At 40.9% G+C, this 21,038-nt stretch overlaps 1 protein-coding gene across 1 annotated transcript in view; it reads right to left on the bottom strand.

The window, feature by feature from the left end:
- Positions 1-21,038, bottom strand: part of PKHD1 (PKHD1 ciliary IPT domain containing fibrocystin/polyductin) — a 394,719-nt gene that overhangs the window by 181,594 nt on the left and 192,087 nt on the right. The window contains exons 41-47 of the mRNA XM_032796706.2: positions 20,856-20,981; positions 17,346-17,479; positions 7,834-7,946; positions 6,423-6,528; positions 4,948-5,082; positions 2,103-2,238; positions 173-419 (exon numbers count right to left, since the gene is read on the bottom strand). Of these exons, the coding sequence (XP_032652597.2) occupies positions 173-419; positions 2,103-2,238; positions 4,948-5,082; positions 6,423-6,528; positions 7,834-7,946; positions 17,346-17,479; positions 20,856-20,981 (997 nt within the window). The remainder of the gene's footprint in view (positions 1-172; positions 420-2,102; positions 2,239-4,947; positions 5,083-6,422; positions 6,529-7,833; positions 7,947-17,345; positions 17,480-20,855; positions 20,982-21,038) is intronic.

Raw genomic sequence — 21,038 nt, 5'->3', positions numbered from 1 at the left:
TAATAAGGGTAAGTGATTTGCCTAGGACCATAGAGAGAGACCGTTGTAGAGCTGGGATTAATCTTAGCCTTCCTTAGTTCCACAACTGTGCCCAGACCTGATACCTCTTCCCAATATGGAACACAAAAGCCCAGGCCAGACCTGATCTTGCAAAGATGCAATTGATACTTACAAACCAATAGACATACGGTGAAAAATAACGTCCCTTCCACAAACACTCCCCCTAGCAGCATGACTGAAGTTAGCACCGGCCACGCAGGAAACTCCAAGTGTGTCCAGAGAAGCAAGAAGATGACTTCCTTCCTGTTCTGTGAGGGAGCCATCCAGATCTTTGAGGATGGCCGAATGGGGAAACGGGAATGACGCCTGGTTGGGTGAATTCAGGAATGCTAACCGTTCAGCTCTCACTGTAAATCCGCCTGGGGAAACAAGCAACCATTCAGAAATGCAAGATCACACCTTTGTCTGACTGGGTGCAGGGGCACTACCTATCTTCTTCTTCCCCCCGGTGAACAAGGGGTTAATCTCAACTCAGCTTTCTGTCAGAGAAATGGCTGCTTGGGACAGAAAGGGGAACCTGCAGACCTCCACAGCCTGGGTCTGTTGTGTGGTTGGTCACATACATCACATGTTATTGGTTCTACTTACTGACTAGATAATGAAATATTTTAAACAGAAGAATCATAACCAGATGGGAAGCATGGTCATCGGAATGGCCTTACTGCATAGACCCAAGAGCCACCTAGTCCAGTATCCTACCTCTGACAGGTCTTTTGGTCTGAGCACTGGATTCAGATGCAGCAGTAACAGTAGGTTGGCCCCAAACTAAAATAATCAAATAGGCTCATAACTCCCCCTGCACTCAGCCCAGGGCCCAGAGCAAACCAAACACAGCACTTTTGTTCACTAGTCACTGTTTGTTAACATAGGACCTTCCTATTGCACAGCTGAAGTTACTTTGGGGGCAGATTTTGTCTTCCTGGTGCCGTTTGATCTCCGCTGCTAAAGTATTTGTCACCATTTTTGCAGGAAAGTATATGTTTTTAATATAGTTTATAATTACACATACACACACATTTAACAGGTAATTGCAGTTGAAACTTTCTTCAAAGAGCCTTTGGGTAGCTCTTGAAAACTCAGATGAATTCTTTGTTTCCATACATTATCTCAGGAAAATTCACTTAAGATTTAGGGTGGCCTGAGGTACAACCTCATTGGAATTCTACGAAGATGTGTTGTAGTGATTATAGAATATACCACTATGTTGAAGTATTATCCCCCGAAAAAGGAATATAACAAATGAATGTGTTAATCCCTACCCCTGCGTCCCAGTGGGGCTTCTGAATACTTGTCCCAAACTCAGAGAAATTGGAAAATTAAACCATGGTTGGGGGGGAAAAAAACACCTTCATCTCAAATCTATGCAGCATTCATTGCTGTCAGTTTAACAGCCTGACTCTTCCAGGTAGAGAATCCATGTACAGCATCTGCACCCAGAGCCCCAGACATGAGTGAGAAAATTGCAGTAAGGGGCTGGCAAAGCAGAAAAAAGGTTGTAAGGAAACTCCCATGTTTCAGCCCACCAGTAGTATCAGAACACTGAGGACTACTTTCAAAAACACCCTAATGAACACCTATGTGTCGGGGTGGAGTTAATAAATTAATGCTCCCACCTAAAATTATGGCCCAGAGCTGACCCAGCTTAGCAAACATGAGTTGATTTGCAGGACAACTACATAAAGTTCTTTCTATGACCCTCCTTCCCACAGCATCTGAGCACCTCAAAATTTTTAATGGGTTTATCCTCACGACACCACTCCAAGATGGTGGAGGGGGAGGGGAACTGAGGTACAAAGAGACTAGGTAACTTGTCTAAAGTCATACAGGAAGTCTGTGGAAAGGCAAGGAATTAAACCCAGGTCTCCCAAGTCCCAAGGTAGTGCCCTAGTCAGTGGATCATCCTTCCTCCAGGATACAGCTAGCAAACTCTAGAGATGCCTCTCAGTGAGGAAATAAAATCACAAAGGCAACACCAAACTCTACAGAACTCAAGAATTTTTCAGACTCTGCTATGTAAGAGTGTCAGTGTAAATGTAACTTACCCTGGCCTTGGTAACAGCCAGAACAGGTGCTGATTGCAGCGCAGGTGCTAATATCAAAGTTCATGAAAGATGTATTGGAAACCAACAGTTCATGCCTTTGGGGAGTTTTCAGCCCTGATGACATACAGCTACTGTCCTGCAAGATGAAAGTAAAGAGCACAGCCGAACACATCAGCATTTGGGTCTGCCGAGTGAAATAAGCTCAGGGTCCAGATCCTTAGCTGCTGCAAATTGATGTAGCTCCTTTGAAGTCCACAAAGCTGGGACCAATTTACATTATCTGAGGATCTGGTCCAGGCTGTCCAAAATATTCACAACAAAACTTGAGAGCACACAGACAGCAAATAAATATGGAGAAAGGAGAACAGATGAAGGTGAAAAAAACAAAACCAAAAAATATAGGTGAAGAACTTGATTCCAAGTCAGTACAGAGCTAATGCCTCAACATGGGGTTCCACAGACCAGACAGATTTCGCTCTGAGAATGTTTTATTTCTACCTACTTTTTTGATTTATTCTTGTGCATCCTATCACCCCTAATTATATCTCTGTGCTTCACATTGCACAAGCTGTTTCCTTCCTTAATGTTTTCACTCTTTGAATATTTTTAGAAGACAGTTTCGTTCTTTCCTCCTCCCCAAACGTGCATCACCTGCCTCGGACAATCTGTCTTTATCAGAAGTTAACGCTTTCTTTTACATGCAACGCAGATGCATCTGGTTCATTCATTGAAAGAAGTAAAGGCCCTGATCCAAAGCTCATTGAAGTAAACAGGAGCCTTTTATTGACTTCCGTTGGCTTTTGCTCAGGTCCAGATGCTACAGCACTAAAGGACTGATGACCTGTCAGAGTTCCCTCCCTACTCTGAACTTTAGCTGTATGTTTATGACAGGACCCAATTTCAATTTTCCTAATATTTCAAAAAATAATAATCTGCTTGCAAGGCATCTTTTAAAAAAACAAATCAGCTGGCAGAGCAGAATAGCCAATGTTCCTGTTCAATTCATGTCACAAAGTTTTAATTGATGTTAAAGAGACATCATTATTAAAGGGAGAATTACATAAATTAAGATGTAAATTATGACAAGGCGACTCTTATCATGAGATAATCAAAGATAATCACACCCTTGGGGGGCAGTGAGGAACAACACACAGCTGAGCGCCTCAACATCTCTTAACAAGTAAAGCACTGGAGTTCTCCCCTGGATCCTGTAACAACACAAAGAAAGAGAGCCATCCCTTCAAGTCTGAGAGAGCAATTCACTGTGCAGGTAGAACACTGGAAGATTAGTTGTGTGGGGCCGTAGCTTTATTTGAGCTCTGTACTCCTTATGGATCAATCCACTACATTAAAGTACTGTCTTCCCCAGGCTTATAAATTAGCCTTTTAAAAAAATATATCCATCAGCCAATCAGACTGGCAATGTACCCCAAGCAATTCAGTAAGCTGTGCTAGAAACCAGAGCAGAAAAATATGAAAAAGAAAGCTGTGGACAGCTGTTGCTAAGATTTTATTATTAATTAAACGGTTTGCATTCCAGTATCACCCAGAAGACTCAGTCAGGACGGGAACCTTATTGTGCACAATGCTGCACAAGCACATAGTGAAGATTCAATTTACTGTCATGAATTCAACTTACTGTCATAAATAATAACAGTTAGCACTTGATCGTATTTCTCATGTTCAAAGATGACTTAATTCTCAGAATTGGAGTTGAAAAGCTGAAATTTCCCACAGAAAAAAATTCAGAAAAGTGTTGATTTGACACCATAGAAACATTTGAAAGTTTTACAGAGTGAGGAATCAACAGAAGGGTTAAAAATATTTCCCAAAAGATTGCAATTGTGTACCCGACTCCCAGACTTGTGCTCAGGCCACTAGACTAAATTTTTCAGTGACATCTGGTTATATGCTGGCTGGGTATTTTTGTAAAAAGTTAAAACTAATGATGGTTAGAGCTCGTCAAAATATCAACAGAAGAATTTTCCGTCAACAACTACGTTTAGTTTAAATCTAAATGTTTCATGGGAATGTGTCAATTTTTATCAAAATATTTCACTTCAGCAGTGTCAAAATCTGTCATTTTTGATACTGTTAAACGTTTCTTTTCAAAAGTGTCATTTCAATTCCTTCTATTTAGTCTGTTACACTCTGTTATAATATTAATTTCAATATAATATTTAATATTATGCAGACATAACCTATATTTAAAAATTTAAACAAATATGAAATGGAATGTTTCGATGGTCTCAAATCAACTCTCTTCTGAATTTTTTTTCTGTGGGGAATTTCAGCTTTTCACTCCAAATTGAACTTTAAAAAAAACTGGACTTGCCCACAGAATGGAAATTCTGTCTCTGGCTCAGTTTTACCTTTTGTGCCTGGACAGAGCTTGTACGTGGATACACAGTATAACCTGTAGAACCTGGCATGTGAAAAGTGACATTATATCCAGTTTTTATATTACTTCCCTCTAGTACCACCCTAAAACAGAGGCAGCTAATATTATGTAGCCACTGACTTGGAAGGGTAATGTTGCTGGCACACTTCCCTCTCATTCAGCACCGAATCAGTGCTCTTGCATGGTGTTACAGGCATTGTGATGTTGGAGTGCTGTTTTTCAGGTGGAATGGAAGAAACGTAGGCCCTTAGTATTCAAGATATGGAGGTTTCTCAAAGCTCAGAGCTTAAGTGAAGCTGCCACTGAGAAAACAGCTAAATCTCTTCTGGAGAAGTTGGCTTTTGTATCTCCTTCTACTGGATCTGATACTAGTCTGTAAGAAGGACCTTTTTACAACAGCGTGGGCTGAAAAAGCAGAATGAAAACAGCTATTAGAGTTCTTACCTTTTGACCAAGGTGTCCAATTAATAAACTATTAGCAACAGTGGTGTTTCCAAGGCTTTCTACGATGTCAATTCCAAAATCTTTGCAAGCATAGATCTGGAAATTTCGGAGTTCCAGGTTGCGGCTGCTAAAAATCTATTTAAAATAATAATAAATTCAGAAAAGTTCTGCAGTTCACTATTAGCCTTTCATCATTGTGTAGCAGAAGGGAGAGATTGTCAAAGGCACAAATAGAAGTCGAGTATCTAATTTTTCTTTGAAAATCTCACCCTTAATTCTTTACTCCTGATTGCGAGGATTCAGAAAAATAGTTTTCAACTCTTACAAGTTATTTCCATGTTGATACAAAAACTGCACTGGAAAAAATGAGACTAAATAATCAGCAATATCCAGGGTTGAAAATGCTGTAAATACTATTTTTGTAATTATTGAAGAGAGCAATAGCTATAGAAGACAAGGGGAAAAAAGGATGTATTATAAAGTGCCATTCCTTGAACATAATCAAGGTATTGTTTATAACCACATGATTATAGGAAGATAGCTATTGGTGGGTAGCACATTCAGCAAACACAGAATAAATCTCATTATTATGATGTGATGAGGCATTAGGGTACAAAGAATAATAAATTGATTGGTTTGGCAGCCTGGCTATCCGAGTCAGCATGACAGATAAAAGGTGACCAAAATTGGAAAACACTGATCAACTTTATGTTGTTTCATACACGTAAGCTTTTCTAGAACCAGCAAATTCCATTATAAGATGTTGAAAAATTCAACAGTGTACAGAGAAGAGCCACAGAAAGGATTTGCGACTAGAAACATGTCTTACAGAGACTTTAAGAACTCAATTCCTTTAGTTTATGAAAGAGAAAGTTAAGAGATGACCTGATCACAGCTTGTAGGTACCTACATGGGAAGAAGGTATTAGATAGTATAGGGCTTTTTAGTCTAGCAGACAAAGGCATACCTAGATTCAGTGGCAACTGAAACTAGACAAATTCAGATTAGACATATATGCACATTTTTTCACAATGAGGGTAATTAAACATTGAAAGAATTAATCAAAGCATGGTGGTGGATTCTCCATCATTTAGAATCTTTAAAATGAGTTTGACTGTCCTTCCAAAAAGTCTGATCTAGTTCCACCCCAAGATATTGGGGCAGATGCAGGAATTACTGGGTTAAATCTGGCCTGTATTACGCTGGAAGTCAGACTAAATCAGTGGTTTTCAACCTGTGGTCCACAGACCCCTAGGGGTCCGCAGACTATGTCTAAGATTTCCAAGGGGGTCCACTCCTCCACTCGGAATTTTTAGGGGTCCACAAATGAAAAAAAGTTGAAAACCACTGAACTGGATGATCACAGTGATCCCTGCTGCGGTACCAAATGACCAAAGTGGGTACAGAGGAGCTGCACCTTTTAGAATTCACTGAAATGTCCTGAACTACCAAAATACAATTAAAACAAATTATACCTGAGCCCCGCCTTGATTTCTCCAGGCTGTGAAGCTCTGGAACAGAACTGGGCCCAGGCCATCTACACATTTGGGCTGGTATTTTGGATACACCAGGAGACCATACCTGTTTAAGAAGAAAAACAAAGGAAGAGAATGCTCAACTTTCTTTCTGTATATTTATGTATGTGTAGGTTTTTCTGTGATACTTATGATATCTTAGTGCCTAAGCCTGCACCAGTTCTCTGCATAGGCACATTTATTCAGAAAAAAAGAGGTTTTGTACTCAAATATATATAGCAATCCTTGTCCAGAAGTAGTTCTCTAAAACCCATGCCATTTTTCTTGCAAGTGCCTTCAGAATTTGCCACAAGAGAGATAATGCTCAGGCCGAAATAAGCTATGTACTCTTACCATCCTTCCATCAAACTTTGGCCAATTTTGCTGCCTCTGAACTAATTGGATCCAGACAGAAAGTCCCTTCCAATCTGGAATCCAACAATATAAGGGTAAGTTTTGATTCCAACAGTTCCAAAGTTTGAGTGTTTCTGCATGCAACAATTTTGGTTTGACCAGTTGGAGGGTTTCTATTTAAATCATGATTCAAACTTCCTGAAAATTCAGGGGTGTTTGTATAGTGAGTTTTAGGTTAGGCTTCTGATTGTAGTTTAAGACAATTAAGGGAAAACTTTTTAACAGCCTTCTAGAATCCCCAATGTTTGGTACTAGAGAAATAATAATTATATTGCAATATCATATATGTAGATAGCATATCTACTTGTATTACCCTATGGGATCTCAAAATACTCACACCCCAATTCAGCAAAGAATTTAATCACATGCTTAGTTTTAAGCAGGTGAATAATCCCAGTTCTATTCTATAAAGCACTTAATCACATGCTTAAATCTAAGCATGTCCTCAAAGTTAAGCATATAAGCACCTGCTTAAGTGTTTTGCTGAATAAGGATGGGATTACTCACAGGCTTGAAGTTAAACAGGTGATTAAGTACTTTGCTAATTCAAGACCTTAAATCTACAGGGATCACTTCATCTGCTACTGAAATGCAGCAAGTCTGAGGTGAAATGCATCATCTGTTAACACTACACATGAAGACTACACAATAGTTTAGGATGACTAGAAGTGAAAAAGAATGTATCTAACTGAAACTTGAAATGGAAACTATTTACAGATAATCCATGAGAAATAAACCAAACTGAATCATTATCAGATGACTTCACTGTGCTGTGGAGAAATCCTATTACAGATCAGAGAAGATTTTAAATTTTAAATGAACATAAAGCTCTGAAGCTATATTTAAAGGGACAGAGCCTAATTATCTATTGCACTTATCACCCATGTTATGGGGAAAAAATCCTTAATCAGTTCATGTTATAGAAAAACATCTTTAACCAAAGGGAATCCCCAAATACCTTGTGCAGGAATGGGCTGTGTTCTTACTGAAGGTGAGAAGAGGCGTTTGTGATGGCCCCTCAGGCGAGAGATGAAAGAAATAGCCATAACCAGCAGCACACACTGTATTGGCCTGCAGACAAGCAAGCCCCACAGTTAAAAAAGATTCCAGGCAATTAAAAGCTTTGTTTTCAAAATCATTTTGGGCGAAGCCCTCTACTCCTACACCCTTAACTCACATAGTTCTCCTAAGTGCTGTATAAGAGCTAAGTATTTATTTCTTATTATTAATTTATTATTATTGAAGTCAGTGCAAATTCTGCCAAGTATGGACTACAGGATCCTCACTCCTGCTTTCTTTCTCACCCAGGGCCACCCTCCACCCTCAAGCCATGCAATGGTATTTGGCAGACAAGCAGGCATAGCACCACTTAATTTCCATTCTGATCTGTAATTTCTACAACAGGCAGGTATGCAAAACTCCAGGTTGGCTAAAATTTCTTGTTCGCTGAACATTATTTTGTACATAAGTGGGCTCTTTAAATCTTGTTCTACCAATTTCTCTCTCTCAATATGCAAAAACAAACAAACGAACGAACTAGAATTAATGCAATGCTGGAGTTGAGATATTGAACAGAACATGCAGAGTGAAAGTTTAACGGATGAGTAATATATCAATGGTTGGAAGCTGAAGCTAAACACATTCAAACTAGAGATAAAGGGCAGTTTTTTAAAAAAGTATCAGAGGGGTAGCCGTGTTAGTCTGGATCTGTAAAAAGTGACAATGAGTCCTGTGGCACCTTATAGACTAACGGACGTATTGGTAAGCTTTCGTGGGTGAATACCACTTCATCAGATGAGGGATATTAACTATTGGAGGAAGTGACTTAAGGATACGGTGGATTCTCCACCACACAAAGTCTTTAAATCAAGACTGGGCATCTTTCTAAAAGATATGCTACAGCTCAAAACAGAAAGTCTGGGCTTGATGTAGAAATTGTTGGCTGAGGTTCTTTGGTTTGTGCTATGTAGGAAGTCAGACTAGATATCATAATGGTCCCTTCTGGCCTTAAAGTTATGAGTTTATGAATTAAGTGAGTAGGGAGTAGATTATACAGAGATATAGGCAAAGGGATAAGGAACTTTTCAACACTAGCAGTGAAATCCTCTCCCAGTGAAGTCAATGGGAGTTTTGCAATTGACTTCAAAGGGGACAGGAGTTTACCCTAATCAGAATTCAAATCTGCTTTGTGTTGGCAGTGCCCAAAATTAGTTGTCAATAGATGGTGTCAATCGTTGTGGTGTTTTTATGTGGACATTTTTCCACTAGGACCTACAACTCACTTCACAAAAGTCACCGGTGAGCTTTTAAATGGTAATGAGTAATGACCCAGTAGTGACCCAGAGGTGAAAGGCTCCATATTTCATTGCCAGTCTCCTGACCCTGTTAGTTCCCCGCAGTAGTGATCTCTGACATCTTTCAAAAAACAAAAGGATATCAATGTCCAAAGCATTGCCTTATCTCCCGTCTTGCAAAGCTGTAACAATTTAGAACATGCTACCCAATACAGATCCCTTTCCCTTAAAAAAATGCTTCTCCAGTCAAATTACAGTATTCCAGGATCTTTTACTTGCAGTTGCAATTTTGCATTCCACAGAAGATTCACAAGGGAGAACTGTACATTTATTCAGGCAGCCAGTGGCTTGAAGGCAGCGGTTTTAAGCAGGAAGGGAATTTTGTGTGGAAATCAAATTTTTGTAAAGTCAGTATATTACAAACATCCATGGAATCAAAATTTCAGAGAGAAATTAATTGCCTGTGTAGGCCAGATTCCTGAAGGTGTGCATCTGAAGTATTGGAATAAAACCCAGTCAATGTTTTAAGTGCCTTTTAACTGATAACGTAACTATTTCATGAATACCTTAGGATGAACAGTGATGGTCCTTTAAAGCTTTGCTTCCTCTCCTCCCCACCAATAAAATACAACACTGAAGGCATTTCCAGCACTATTACCCAATGTCAAAGCCCGTCAGAATGCAACAAGTTGTCCCAATGGAGCACTCACATTGCAGTAGGTTTCAGAAAGCTTCATGGTTAGGGAAGCAACGGTGGGCAATCCTCAAATGTAGAGGGGGTATGTCCTCTCCCAGTGTCTGATAGTCTGGGAGTTGGCTAGTTCAGATGATATTGATAAGGAGCTACGGAACTTTTCATCAACAACAGTGAACTCAAGTTACTACCAGGACAGCTGTTTGGTGACCTAGGTGCAATTGTTGATCTCCATACATTTTCTGGTGGACAGGAGCCCACAAACGCAAAAAGATAGCTCTAAGCACTAATTAGTATCCCTGTACTAAGGTGCAGCATGAGGCTAAGGACTGAATAAGCATGGAGAATAAGTTGTCTTCTTGTGCTAAATGCACTCCCTCCATGTTGGAGATGATGCACACTGGAGAGGTGCCTGTTCTGAGGATCAAGAGAGATCACCAGTCTCCAGGATTGTCAATGCACCTCTTTGCATTCTCCTCATCTGGATGTAAAACAGAAGTAGGTATACTGAAGACAACAGAATTACTGTGGGGTAAATGAGGAATTCTTTAATGGCTGGCTCTGCATGTACCCTGACTCACTTAAAGAGGTGTTGTCTGAATGTGCATGAGGAGAAACATCATTGGCTGAAGAAACTGACTTACAGAAGATCAAAACAGCTAACGAAGTGCAGCCTGGATAAGGAGTGACTAAAGGACTGGGAAAGGGACACGGATATAAGAGTCTACCACGTCTGAAAGGTGCAGATGCCCTTGTGGAGGAGAAGAAATTCTGCATGGTTCCTAAGGGAGTAATAGGAAAAGTTAGGCTAAGCATCAAGAGTTACTCCTCGACGGTGAGTAGCAATAGACTGAACAGTGTCCCAAGGGAGAGTGATTGAAGCTGCACTTGGGATATTTAAAATATTTATTTATCTGTACTGCAGTAGCAGCCAAAGGCTCCAGCTGGGATCATGGACCTGTTGTGACAGATGCTGTACATGTGCATAGCAAGGGAGACCCTGCTCCAAAGAGCTCACAGTCTAATAGACAATAAACCAAATGAAGGGAGGAGACCAGGAACAGAACACAAGCTAAGCAGTTAGGGTGAGGGCAGGCATATATGGGTCTTGCTAGTTCCCTTTTTAACTACCAGAGGTATCCACTTAAAACTAAAATCTTTGTTTTCAAAGCTTCATCTTCTCCTTCTCCTTCATCTTCACCGGAAATCTTAATCCTCTTGTTTGTAACATCATAACCACTTCCAGTCACAAACAACAGGATTAGGACTTCAGATGAGGCCGGAGCTGCAGGAGTTTATGAACTGTTGTAATGGGACCTGGTCTAGATTCTTTTCTCGGCTTCACCAGGGTAACTGAAATGACGTGACTACACCAGTTCTGGCAAATCTGGAGTAACTGAGATTAGAACATGTTCAGGAATAATAAATGTGGGATGGGAAAAACCAGAAAATGCATGATGTGGGGAAGCAGAATTGTTTGCAGACAGAATTTTGACTTTTTAAATCCTTCAGGAGGCAACAGCAGTTAGTTTCCTTGTAAAGAAATTCCCCTCACAACTCTGCCCCTTTGGCAGCATAAAGTGGTATTGTGTGTCCAGGAGCGTGGGGGCAGTGTAGCAGATGCTATCCCTGTGCTAAGCCAGCTGTGCTAGCCAGCGTAAAGGGAATGGGCAGTGACACTCCCAGTCCTGGTGCTTAGGATTTTCCCCAGGATTGTCCCCGGCTCCTGTTGAGGGGTGTAGAGGGGTTGGAAATTCTCATCCCTAACACACACCGGCACAGGGCCATGTACACTCTTGCCCTGGGACAGAAGAGGAAGAAGACCATCGCATCCACTTGGCATTTCCTTTCATGGACATAGCTCCATGCCAAGGGCCAGCTTTACAGTTTTCACCGTCCCAAGCAGCATACCAAATTGCCGCCACGGGCGGCGGAGGAAGTCCGTGTGCCCTTAGATCGGCAGGCACGTTTCTGCGGTGGCGGCAATTCGGAGGCAGCTTCTATGTTTAGGGCCCAATTGCCGCCACTGCGGAAACATGCCTGCCGCCCTAAGGGCATGCGGACTGCCCCCGCTGTCCACGGCAGCAATTCGGCTCGCTGCTTGGGGGCAAAACAACAGGGACTGCTGCTGCTTGCAGACTGCCGCCCCAAGCACCAGCTTGCAATGCTGGTGCCTGGGGCTGGCCCTGTCCACGCCTGCCCTGTCTGAAGCAATGGTGATTACAGCATGACTGTAAGAAAAGTAATTGCACAACTGAAATGGCTGGACAGCATACAGGACACTGCAGGTGGGTCAACTGCAAAGGTGAGCCACTGTAAGCACAGCACCGCTGAGGAAGTTGCATATACTGTAACAAAACGTTTGCTCACTGGCTGTGGATCACAGTACAGCTGGGATAAAAAGAGACCATATCCTACAGCCGCAGGCTTATAGGAAGGCACATCCTTCTAGGATGCCTGGGAGATGTGAATAAATGGAACCACCATCTCTGCTCTGTGAAAACATCATTTTTATTATTTGGATAATGATAGTGTTTAGAAACCCTAAGCTAAATCAGGGCACCACTCTTTTAGGCACTGTATTTGGTGAGTGTGTATTACATATCCCTCTCTGTGCCGATCCACATAAGATGCGAATCTGTCACAGCCCCCACCTATAGAACCGTGGTCCCTTTAGCTCAAGCAGTTCACACTCTTAGCTCAGGAGGCCTACAGTGTGTCAGCCAAAAAGGCAGCCATCACACATTGTTATAGACTATGAGCTTTTCAGAGTAGTTAAACAGTTAGAGAGTGGGGAATACCTAGCCAGAGGTCACAGTAGAAGGTAGTGAATACGGTGCCTAAGTTTCATTTTCAAAAGTGATGTAGGCTCCTAAGTCAATTAGGCATTGCAAGACTGAGCAGAGTAATGCCTACATACCTTTAAATATCTGGCAATGAAAATAGAAAACCCAATAATACTGGGGGATTTCATCCCCATATTGATTGGGTACATGTCATCTCATGACCAGTTTCAGAGATAAAATTTCTAGACACCATTATTGACTGCTCCTTGGAGCAGCTAGTCCTGGAATCCACAAGGGGAGAGGCAATTCTTGATGTATTCCTAAGAGAAGCATTTAGGATTTAGTCCAAGAGGTGAATATAGCTGAACAGCTTAGTAATAGTGACCACAATGTAATTAAATTTAACATGCTTGGGGGCTGGAATACTGAAGAAACCTACCACAGTAGCATTTAATTTCATCAAGGGGGATTACACAAAAGTGATGAAGCTAATTAAACAGAAACTAAAAGGAACAGTCACAAAATTGAAATGCCTGCGAACTGCATGAAATCTATACAGAAACCACCACAACAGAGGCTCAAACTAAATGTATAATCAAAATTTAAAACAAACAAACAAGCAAAACAAACAGTAAGAGAACCAAAACACAGTAGTAAAAGAAGTAATTAGAGGCAAAAAAGAATATTTTAATAATTGAGGAAAATAGAAAGGAACATAATGAAAGTCAAGTGACTTATGAAAAGAGGATGAGGGAACTGGAGTTATTTAGTCTGCAGAGAGAAGAGTGAGGGGGGATTTGATAGCAGCCTTCAACTACCTGAAGGGGGGTTCCAAAGAGGATGGAGCTAGGCTGTTTTCAATGGTGGCAGATGACAGAACAAGAAGCAATGGTCTCAAGTTGCAGTGGGGGAAGTCTAGGGTGGTTATTATGAAAAACTATTTCACTAGAAGAGTGGTGAAGCACTGGAATGGGTTACCTAGGGAGGTGGGAGAATCTCCATCCTTAGAGGTTTTTAAGGCTCGGCTTGATAAAGCCCTGGCTGGGATGATTTAGTTGGTGTTGGTCCTGTTTTGAGCAGGGGGTTGGACTAGATGACCTCCTGAGGTCTCTTCCAACCCTAATCTTCTATGATTCTATTAAGTGTAAAAGTAAAATTAGGCAGGCCAAAAAATAAATTGAAGAGCAACTAGTAAAAGACAAAAAACTAACAGCAACGACATCAAAAAATTAAGTACATCAGAAGCAGGAAGCCTATCAAACAATCAGTAGGTCCACTGGATGACCAAAACGCTAAAGGAAGACAAGGCCCTTGCAGAGAAGCTAAATTAATTCTGTGCTTCAGTCTTCACTGCAGAGGATGAGAGGGAGTTTCCCACAACTGGGCCACTCTTTTTAGGTCATATTGGAGGAACTGTCTCAGACTGAGGTGTCCATACAGGAGGTTTTCGAACAAACTGATAAATCAAACAGTAATTAAATCACCCAAACCAGATGATACCCACCCAAAAGATATAAAGGAACTCATATATGAAACTGCAGAACTACTAAATGAGGTATATAAACTACCACTTAAATCAGCCTCTGTATCAGATGATTTGAGGACAGCTAGTGTAATGATGATTTTTAAAAGGCTCCGGAGGCAATCCTGGCAATTGCAGGCTGGTAAGCGTAACTTCAGAACCAGGCAAATTGGTTGAAACTTTAGTAAAGAACAAATTATCAGACACACAGATGAACAATATATGTTGGGGAAGAGTTGGCTTTTGTAAAGAAAAATCATGACTCACCAATCTATGAGAATTCTTTGAGGAGGCCACCAAGCATGTGGACAAAACTGATCCAGTTGACACGGTGTACTTAAACTTTCAGAAAACTTTTGACAAGGTCCCACACAAGGAGCAAAAAAGCTCTTAAGCAATGTAAGCAAACATGGGATAAAAGGGAAGATATTCTCATGGATCAGTAACTGATTAAAAGATAGGAAACAAAGGATAGGAATAAATGGTCAGTTTTCACAGTGGAAAGAGGTTAATAGCAGGGTCTGCCAAGGATCTGCACTGGGACCTGTACTGTTCAACATATTCATAAACAATCTGGAAAAAAGGGTAAACTGTGAGGGAGAATTTTTACAGATGATACTAAATTACTTAAGATAATTAAGTCCAAAGCTGACTGTGAAGAGTTACAAAGGGATCTCATTAATCTGGGTGATGTGGCAATAAAACGGCAGCTGAAATTCAGTGTAGATAAGTACAAAGTAATGCACACTGGAAAAAAATAATCCCAACTATACATACAAAATGATGGGGTCTAAATTAACTGTCATCACTCAATAAAAAGATCTTGGAGTCATTGTGGATAGTTCTCTGAAAACATATATGCTCAAAGTGCAAAGGCAGTCAAAAAGCTAACAACCTGTTAGGAACCACTAGGAAAGGGATAGATAGTAAAAGAGAAAATATCATAAATGCCACTATCTAAATCCCTGGCACACCCACCTTGAATACTGCGTGCAGTTCTGGTCACCCCATCTCAAAAAATATGTATTAGAATTGGAAAAGATAATGGCAACAAAAATGATTAGGGGTATGAACAGCTTCCATAAGAGGAGAGGTTAAAAAGACGAGGACTATTCAGCTTAGGAAAGAGATGACTAAGAGGGGATATGATAGAGGCCTATAAAATCATGACTGGTGAGGAGGAAGTGAATAAGGAAGTGTTAGTTACTCCTTCTCATAACACAAGAACCAGGAGTCACCTAATGAAATTAATAGACAGCAGGTTTAAAACAATCATAACAAAAAAGTTCCTCACACAACCTGTGGAACTTTTGTCAGGGGTTGTTCTGAAGACCTAGATTACAACAAGAGTTCAGAAAAGAATTAGATTAATTCATGGAGAAGAGGTCCATCAATGGCTATTAGCCAAAATGGTCAGAGATGCAACCCCATGCTCTGGGTGTCCCTAAATCTCTAACTGACCAAAGCTGGAACTGGAATAAGAAGGGATGGCTCACTCAGTAATTGCCCTATTCTGCGTATTCCCTCTGAAGCATCTGCCACTGGTCACTGTAGGAAGACTAGATGCTGCACTAGGAGGACCACTGATCTGACCCAGTATGGTCATTCTTATGTTTTTATGAACCCTCATGCCTAAACTGATTAACTTCATGAACATAGTACTGTGACTAAAATCCTTCCTTCCCATCCTACAGTCCACCACTTTTACTTTTTATATTAGGATAGATTCTAAAAGCCCCAAGCAAGATTAGGCACCATACAGGCACATCATAGGATACTGTGCCTAACCCCAAAAGCCTACAAATATATTGTGGTCTTTCCTACAGTGACCGTGTCTTTCCTTTTTTCTGTCAAGCACTTCTGAGTACTGTACGATAATAAATACCCCTACTAATAATGTAGATAAAGGGAGGTAGAATCCTGGTTTTCTTTTAGCCCTCAGTATCCTGCTGCTGCAATGACTTATATACCCATTCCTTTAGATGACAGATCACAATGGAGATTGCAACAAGCATCTGCTATTCCACCCACACTGGCTTGCAGAGGACAGGCCCCAGTAGTTTTTTGAAAAGGAGTTTTAACCCCTATGGCTGGTTACATGTCCATGGCCTCAACTTTGAAATAGATGTCTGTATTTCTATTATTGCACACGAGCTAAACAAATACATTGAAAACTGACTGAGTTAGCTTCACAAGTACATTGACAGATAAATGCAGCGAGGCCTTTAACAGCTGAACCATTGGTACTGAGTCAGACAGCTCTAGGCTATGCCAATGTACAACTCCGCAGATCTCTCTGTTTAGAGGCCCTGGAGTCATGCTACTCTGCCTACTTTTTTTTTTTTTTTAAACATAATAGATGCCTCCACTATGTTCTCTAAAATGGCCTGTAAAGTTGGGTATATGCTCTGCAGGGAATTAAATCAAAGTTCTCTCTTTATTCTCAGGCAAACTTGTCATGAGAGTAACACAGGAAACCTGTTGGCAGTCTCTCGCCTTCAAAGTTAGATGCAACTCTTTGAGGAGCATAGAGTGAAGGGGAAATGATGTCATCATATGTAGTTCCTTGTTGGTGTCAGTTTCTACGGATTGGCAGTCCTGGAGTTTTTCTTGAGTTTTGGGTACAAATCCAGGTGGAATTCATTTGGAACTGAGGAATTGTATTTGGTTTGCCATCCAGATCATGAAAAACTGGGAGTTTTTAAAAGTGTGATGGAAACAATAAAACTGGACCAGAATTGATCAGATCTGGGCCTAGGTATTTTGGCAAAATTTTGTGCACCTTCTGATGAACCCAAGATGACTTTGGACTTTGTAACGAAATATAAGAAGCTTGGAAGTTACATAGGGACTGGAGTTTAGTTGCAAACATTTCACACCGTATGTATGTGAGAGAAAGAGACTCTGTGTAGGTGCGAGAGTGTGTGTGTGTGAGAGAGAAAGAGAGAGAGTGTGTGTGTGTTTATATATAGAGAGAGAAAGAGAGACAGACAGACACACACGCACAATTATTTGGGAATATAGCATTGTGCACTTGTATTACTATCTTGTTGCAGTAATCATACTTATTAAAACTCACTCAGTAAGTGAACAGCTTGTGTTTGGGTCACTCTGAGAACTATATTTCAAACCATGATGTTTGATCTTTAATACAGTGTTGTTTTTTACCTTTACCTCTATCTGGTTAGCAGGAGCCCTGATGTAGATCCCTGCTGGTGATAATGTTTCTATGTTGGAAAGTCCATCAGTTCCAGAAAGTCCAATCACTGTGTTGTGTCTGACTCTATTCCCCTGTTCCCACGACTCTCCTAAAATATAATCAGAGGCACAAATTCATCAAATACAGCTCCAACGATCATCACTCATGCAGACCACATATTATTCTGTATGTTTTATTCCCCATCTATACTGTTGCGCAAGGCAGTGTATGCTGGTTGGCCACAGCTTTTCACCACAGAGGTGGTTGCATTTCTGCAGTGTTGTACATATACTATTTGCAAAGCACTCTGGAATCCATGTTACACCATAGAAGGAAAGCTGAGAGTGGAGCAGGATCAATGTAACATGTCAGGAGTCTAAATATCAGGGGTGAAGATTATTACCGTGCCGCATAGTTGAAAGATCAGATAATTTCCACAGGTGAAGAGGAAACCGTTGTTATTAATTTATACTCTGGTCGTGCCAAGAGGAACCAAGATCAGAGTCTCTTGTGCTAGGCACTGTACAAACACAGAGTAAGACAGTCTCTGCCCCGAAGAGTTTACAATCTAAACAGAGAAGACAGACAACAGGTAGAAAGAAGAGATATTATGATACACATTGTACAGACGGGGAACAGAGGCACAGAGAGATGAGGTGAGTTGCCTAAATTCACACAGGCACCCTGTGACAGAGCCAGGAATTAAACCCAAAATCTCCTGAGTCCCCAGACAATGCCTTAACCATGTAAACGGAAACATTAAAAACACATCGTGCAATCATGTGCCAAAGTGCCTTGGGTTTTTGCTTGTTGTTGTTTTATTTTGGTTGTTGTTGGGTTTTTTGGAGGTTTTTTGTTTTTTTTTGGAGGCATGAACTAGACAATGGGCAGAAGACAACAATGGATCCACCATTCACAGCAGCAGACATGCCCCCTGCCTGCAGCAGTTGGGTCCCAAAAACAGCATGCACCATGAATTGGCACAGAAAGGAAAGAAAAGCACTTTAACTTCCATCCTAAGGAAATGCCAGTCATCATCTATCTGGAAAATGGCAAACCCTATCCAGGGAACATGCAAGTCAACCTTCCCCTTCCTTTACAAGAAATATGGTTCTTGCTAGGGATAACATATGCCAACACACCCTGCAATTCTTCCCTGGACACAGGTATCCTCCCACATATTAACCACCCTAAATTCAAGCTCATCTCCGGGAGAAAAAAATGCATTGAGTTTGGAGCTTTATTTTTTCACACACCCTGCAACCTCCATTTCATTTACCTTGGAACTAGGTTCTACTGAGAAATATTTCCTTTTCAGATTGTATTTATTTCAGTCACAGCCATTAGGAGAGCAAAAGTAGGATTGTACACTAGTGCTTTTGAGAGTCATCTAGGTTTGAAAGGAGGCATAACAAGTCTTGGCTTCCAGGCCGGGATCTTGTTTGCCAATTAACTTTAAGCCCAGAGCAAATTTTTATGACTGTCCTGCAAACCCTAGAAAATAGGGGTTTAAATGAAATTGAGAGATTCCAATTCTAGAGCAGCAAACAGGCAGCTATAATAAATATGCCTTTACAGGTAACAAAATGATATATAAATTCATCTTTCAGACCCTCTGGAGCTACTGACATTGAAGCCATTAAAGACATCTTGAGGATACAGAGTATTCAGACCGAAATTTCTGAGGACACATTTAGTTCAGCCCAGAGACTGGAAAGTCAGACTTATGTCTCAGCATGAATGATGGGAGGAACAGATTTCCAAATTAAGACCTGGACAGGTTGAGCGCTGCACCTGTTTATAGTCAAAGTAATTTCAGTGCGATGCCAGTCGAGAGGAAGGCCTGCATGTGTACACTGGATTGCAGGATCAGGGCCTGTTCGGGGGGCTTATTCCTTCACCCTCTCACTTTTCTGGTCTTTCTCGCATGAACAGAGAGCAACAATACCCGAAGTCCAAAGGCGCAAACAATTTGATGTTTACTGGGGTGAACTTCCAGCAAGCATGATTCCAGTTTCCTTCCTTAGTGTCCCCCTTCCCAACTCTGACACCACAGAGCCTTGCCTGTGTCTCTGTTCCTGTTCCCATCCCCTGTTCCCATTTCACCCTTTAGCAAAACATAATCCCAATTCCCCAATTCCCTGTCCCCTGTTCCCATTCCCCCCCCACTTCCTGATTGACTTCAGACTGTATAGCATAACCTGAGTTTTGCTTAGCTATTCCTTAAACAATCATTTTATTGAAATTTACCTAACCAATCCTAACATATTGTAACATGGTTATTTAACCAATTATACCCCACCACCTTAATTGGTTTACACCCAACAAAATTAATACAATAGACAGAAACAATTACAGAACCATACAGAGACCATGCAAATAAACATACAAAACAATACAGAAGTGAGGATTTCACAACTACATCTATACAGACATAAGGTTTCTCCAGTTGTGTCTATTGATAAATAAGTTCTTGCCAGACAGGATGCAATCAAACTAAGTTTCCTTTTACATCTTCTAGGCTCTTCCCATTCTCTGGAGGTGATAGGAATATCAGGACAGGATTGTATTCCTGATAGCCCAATAGCACCTTATTTCAGTGTGACTAGTTTGGAATGTGAGGATGAGACCATACACTTCCCAGTTTATGGCTGCCTAACTACATCTTAGCTGAAGGCCTTAGCCTGTCACAGTAAGAGAAGGCCATTACACAGACAGTGATTTTGATTCTTTCTTTTATACCTCTATAACTAGCTAAGTGATAAGAATACACCTAAATTCTTAAAGTATAGGCTTTTGCAGACAGGCCTGGATATCTATACCCTAACGGGGCCTAAGGCTTTTGTTTGTTTAAATTTAAATTGCTGTTTCTCATCCGTGACTGGCAGCAGTGAAAACTAACATATCATTAGATAGTCAGGCAGTATGGGATGCTGGTGGAACAGTCTGCAGACCAATCTCCAGCTTGCTTTAATGGTAGATAGGAAAGAGATTTTGATTTTCAATATTTTTGTTGTCTCAAGTTCCAAATCAGTCATGTACTTAGGCCTGTGCTTGACTTTAAGCACGTGCTATCATCCCATTGTTTTCAATGTCACCTGATCAACACTAACGGGAAGTATGTGTTTATGTGCTTTGGTGAACTGGGCCTTTAAACATTAAATCATAGAGTTCTTTCCATGACAGGTGAATATCTATCTACTGTTAGATTGTAAAGAAAAGAGGTGGGGTGGGAGAGAAGTACCAATGGGACTGAACAAGCTCCAGGCTGCTCATAAGAAATGGACCCAAGGCGTATATGGTTACAAGGAAATAGGTCCTCAGCAGCTGTATGAGGAAGTTGGAAAATGATATACTGAATTCCACAAGACTAGTGCCAGAGAACATGAATTGAACCTTCTTCCACCCAAGGAAGTTTTGATTAACAGTATCCTTGGCATAAAAAGCCACATATAGGTTGATTGAAAATCCTCTGCTTCACTTACCCAGTAGAATCCCATGACCTAAAATGTTATAGAAAACATTATTGTCCACTTTTAGCTCTGAGGTCCTTGACAGACTGAGTCCCCGACCAAAGGAATCCCACACAGAACAACTGCGAATGTAAGAATCTGAAAAGAAAAGGTTAGTGTCAGAGGAAAGCAAGAGTATAACTCCAGGTTGCCTCA

The sequence above is a fragment of the Chelonoidis abingdonii genome, chromosome 3, assembly GCF_003597395.2.
Source record: "Chelonoidis abingdonii isolate Lonesome George chromosome 3, CheloAbing_2.0, whole genome shotgun sequence".
In the NCBI taxonomy this organism is placed as follows: Eukaryota; Metazoa; Chordata; order Testudines; family Testudinidae; genus Chelonoidis; species Chelonoidis abingdonii.
The sequence above is the reverse complement of the archived record's forward strand: the minus strand, read 5'-3'. Positions and strand labels throughout refer to the sequence as shown.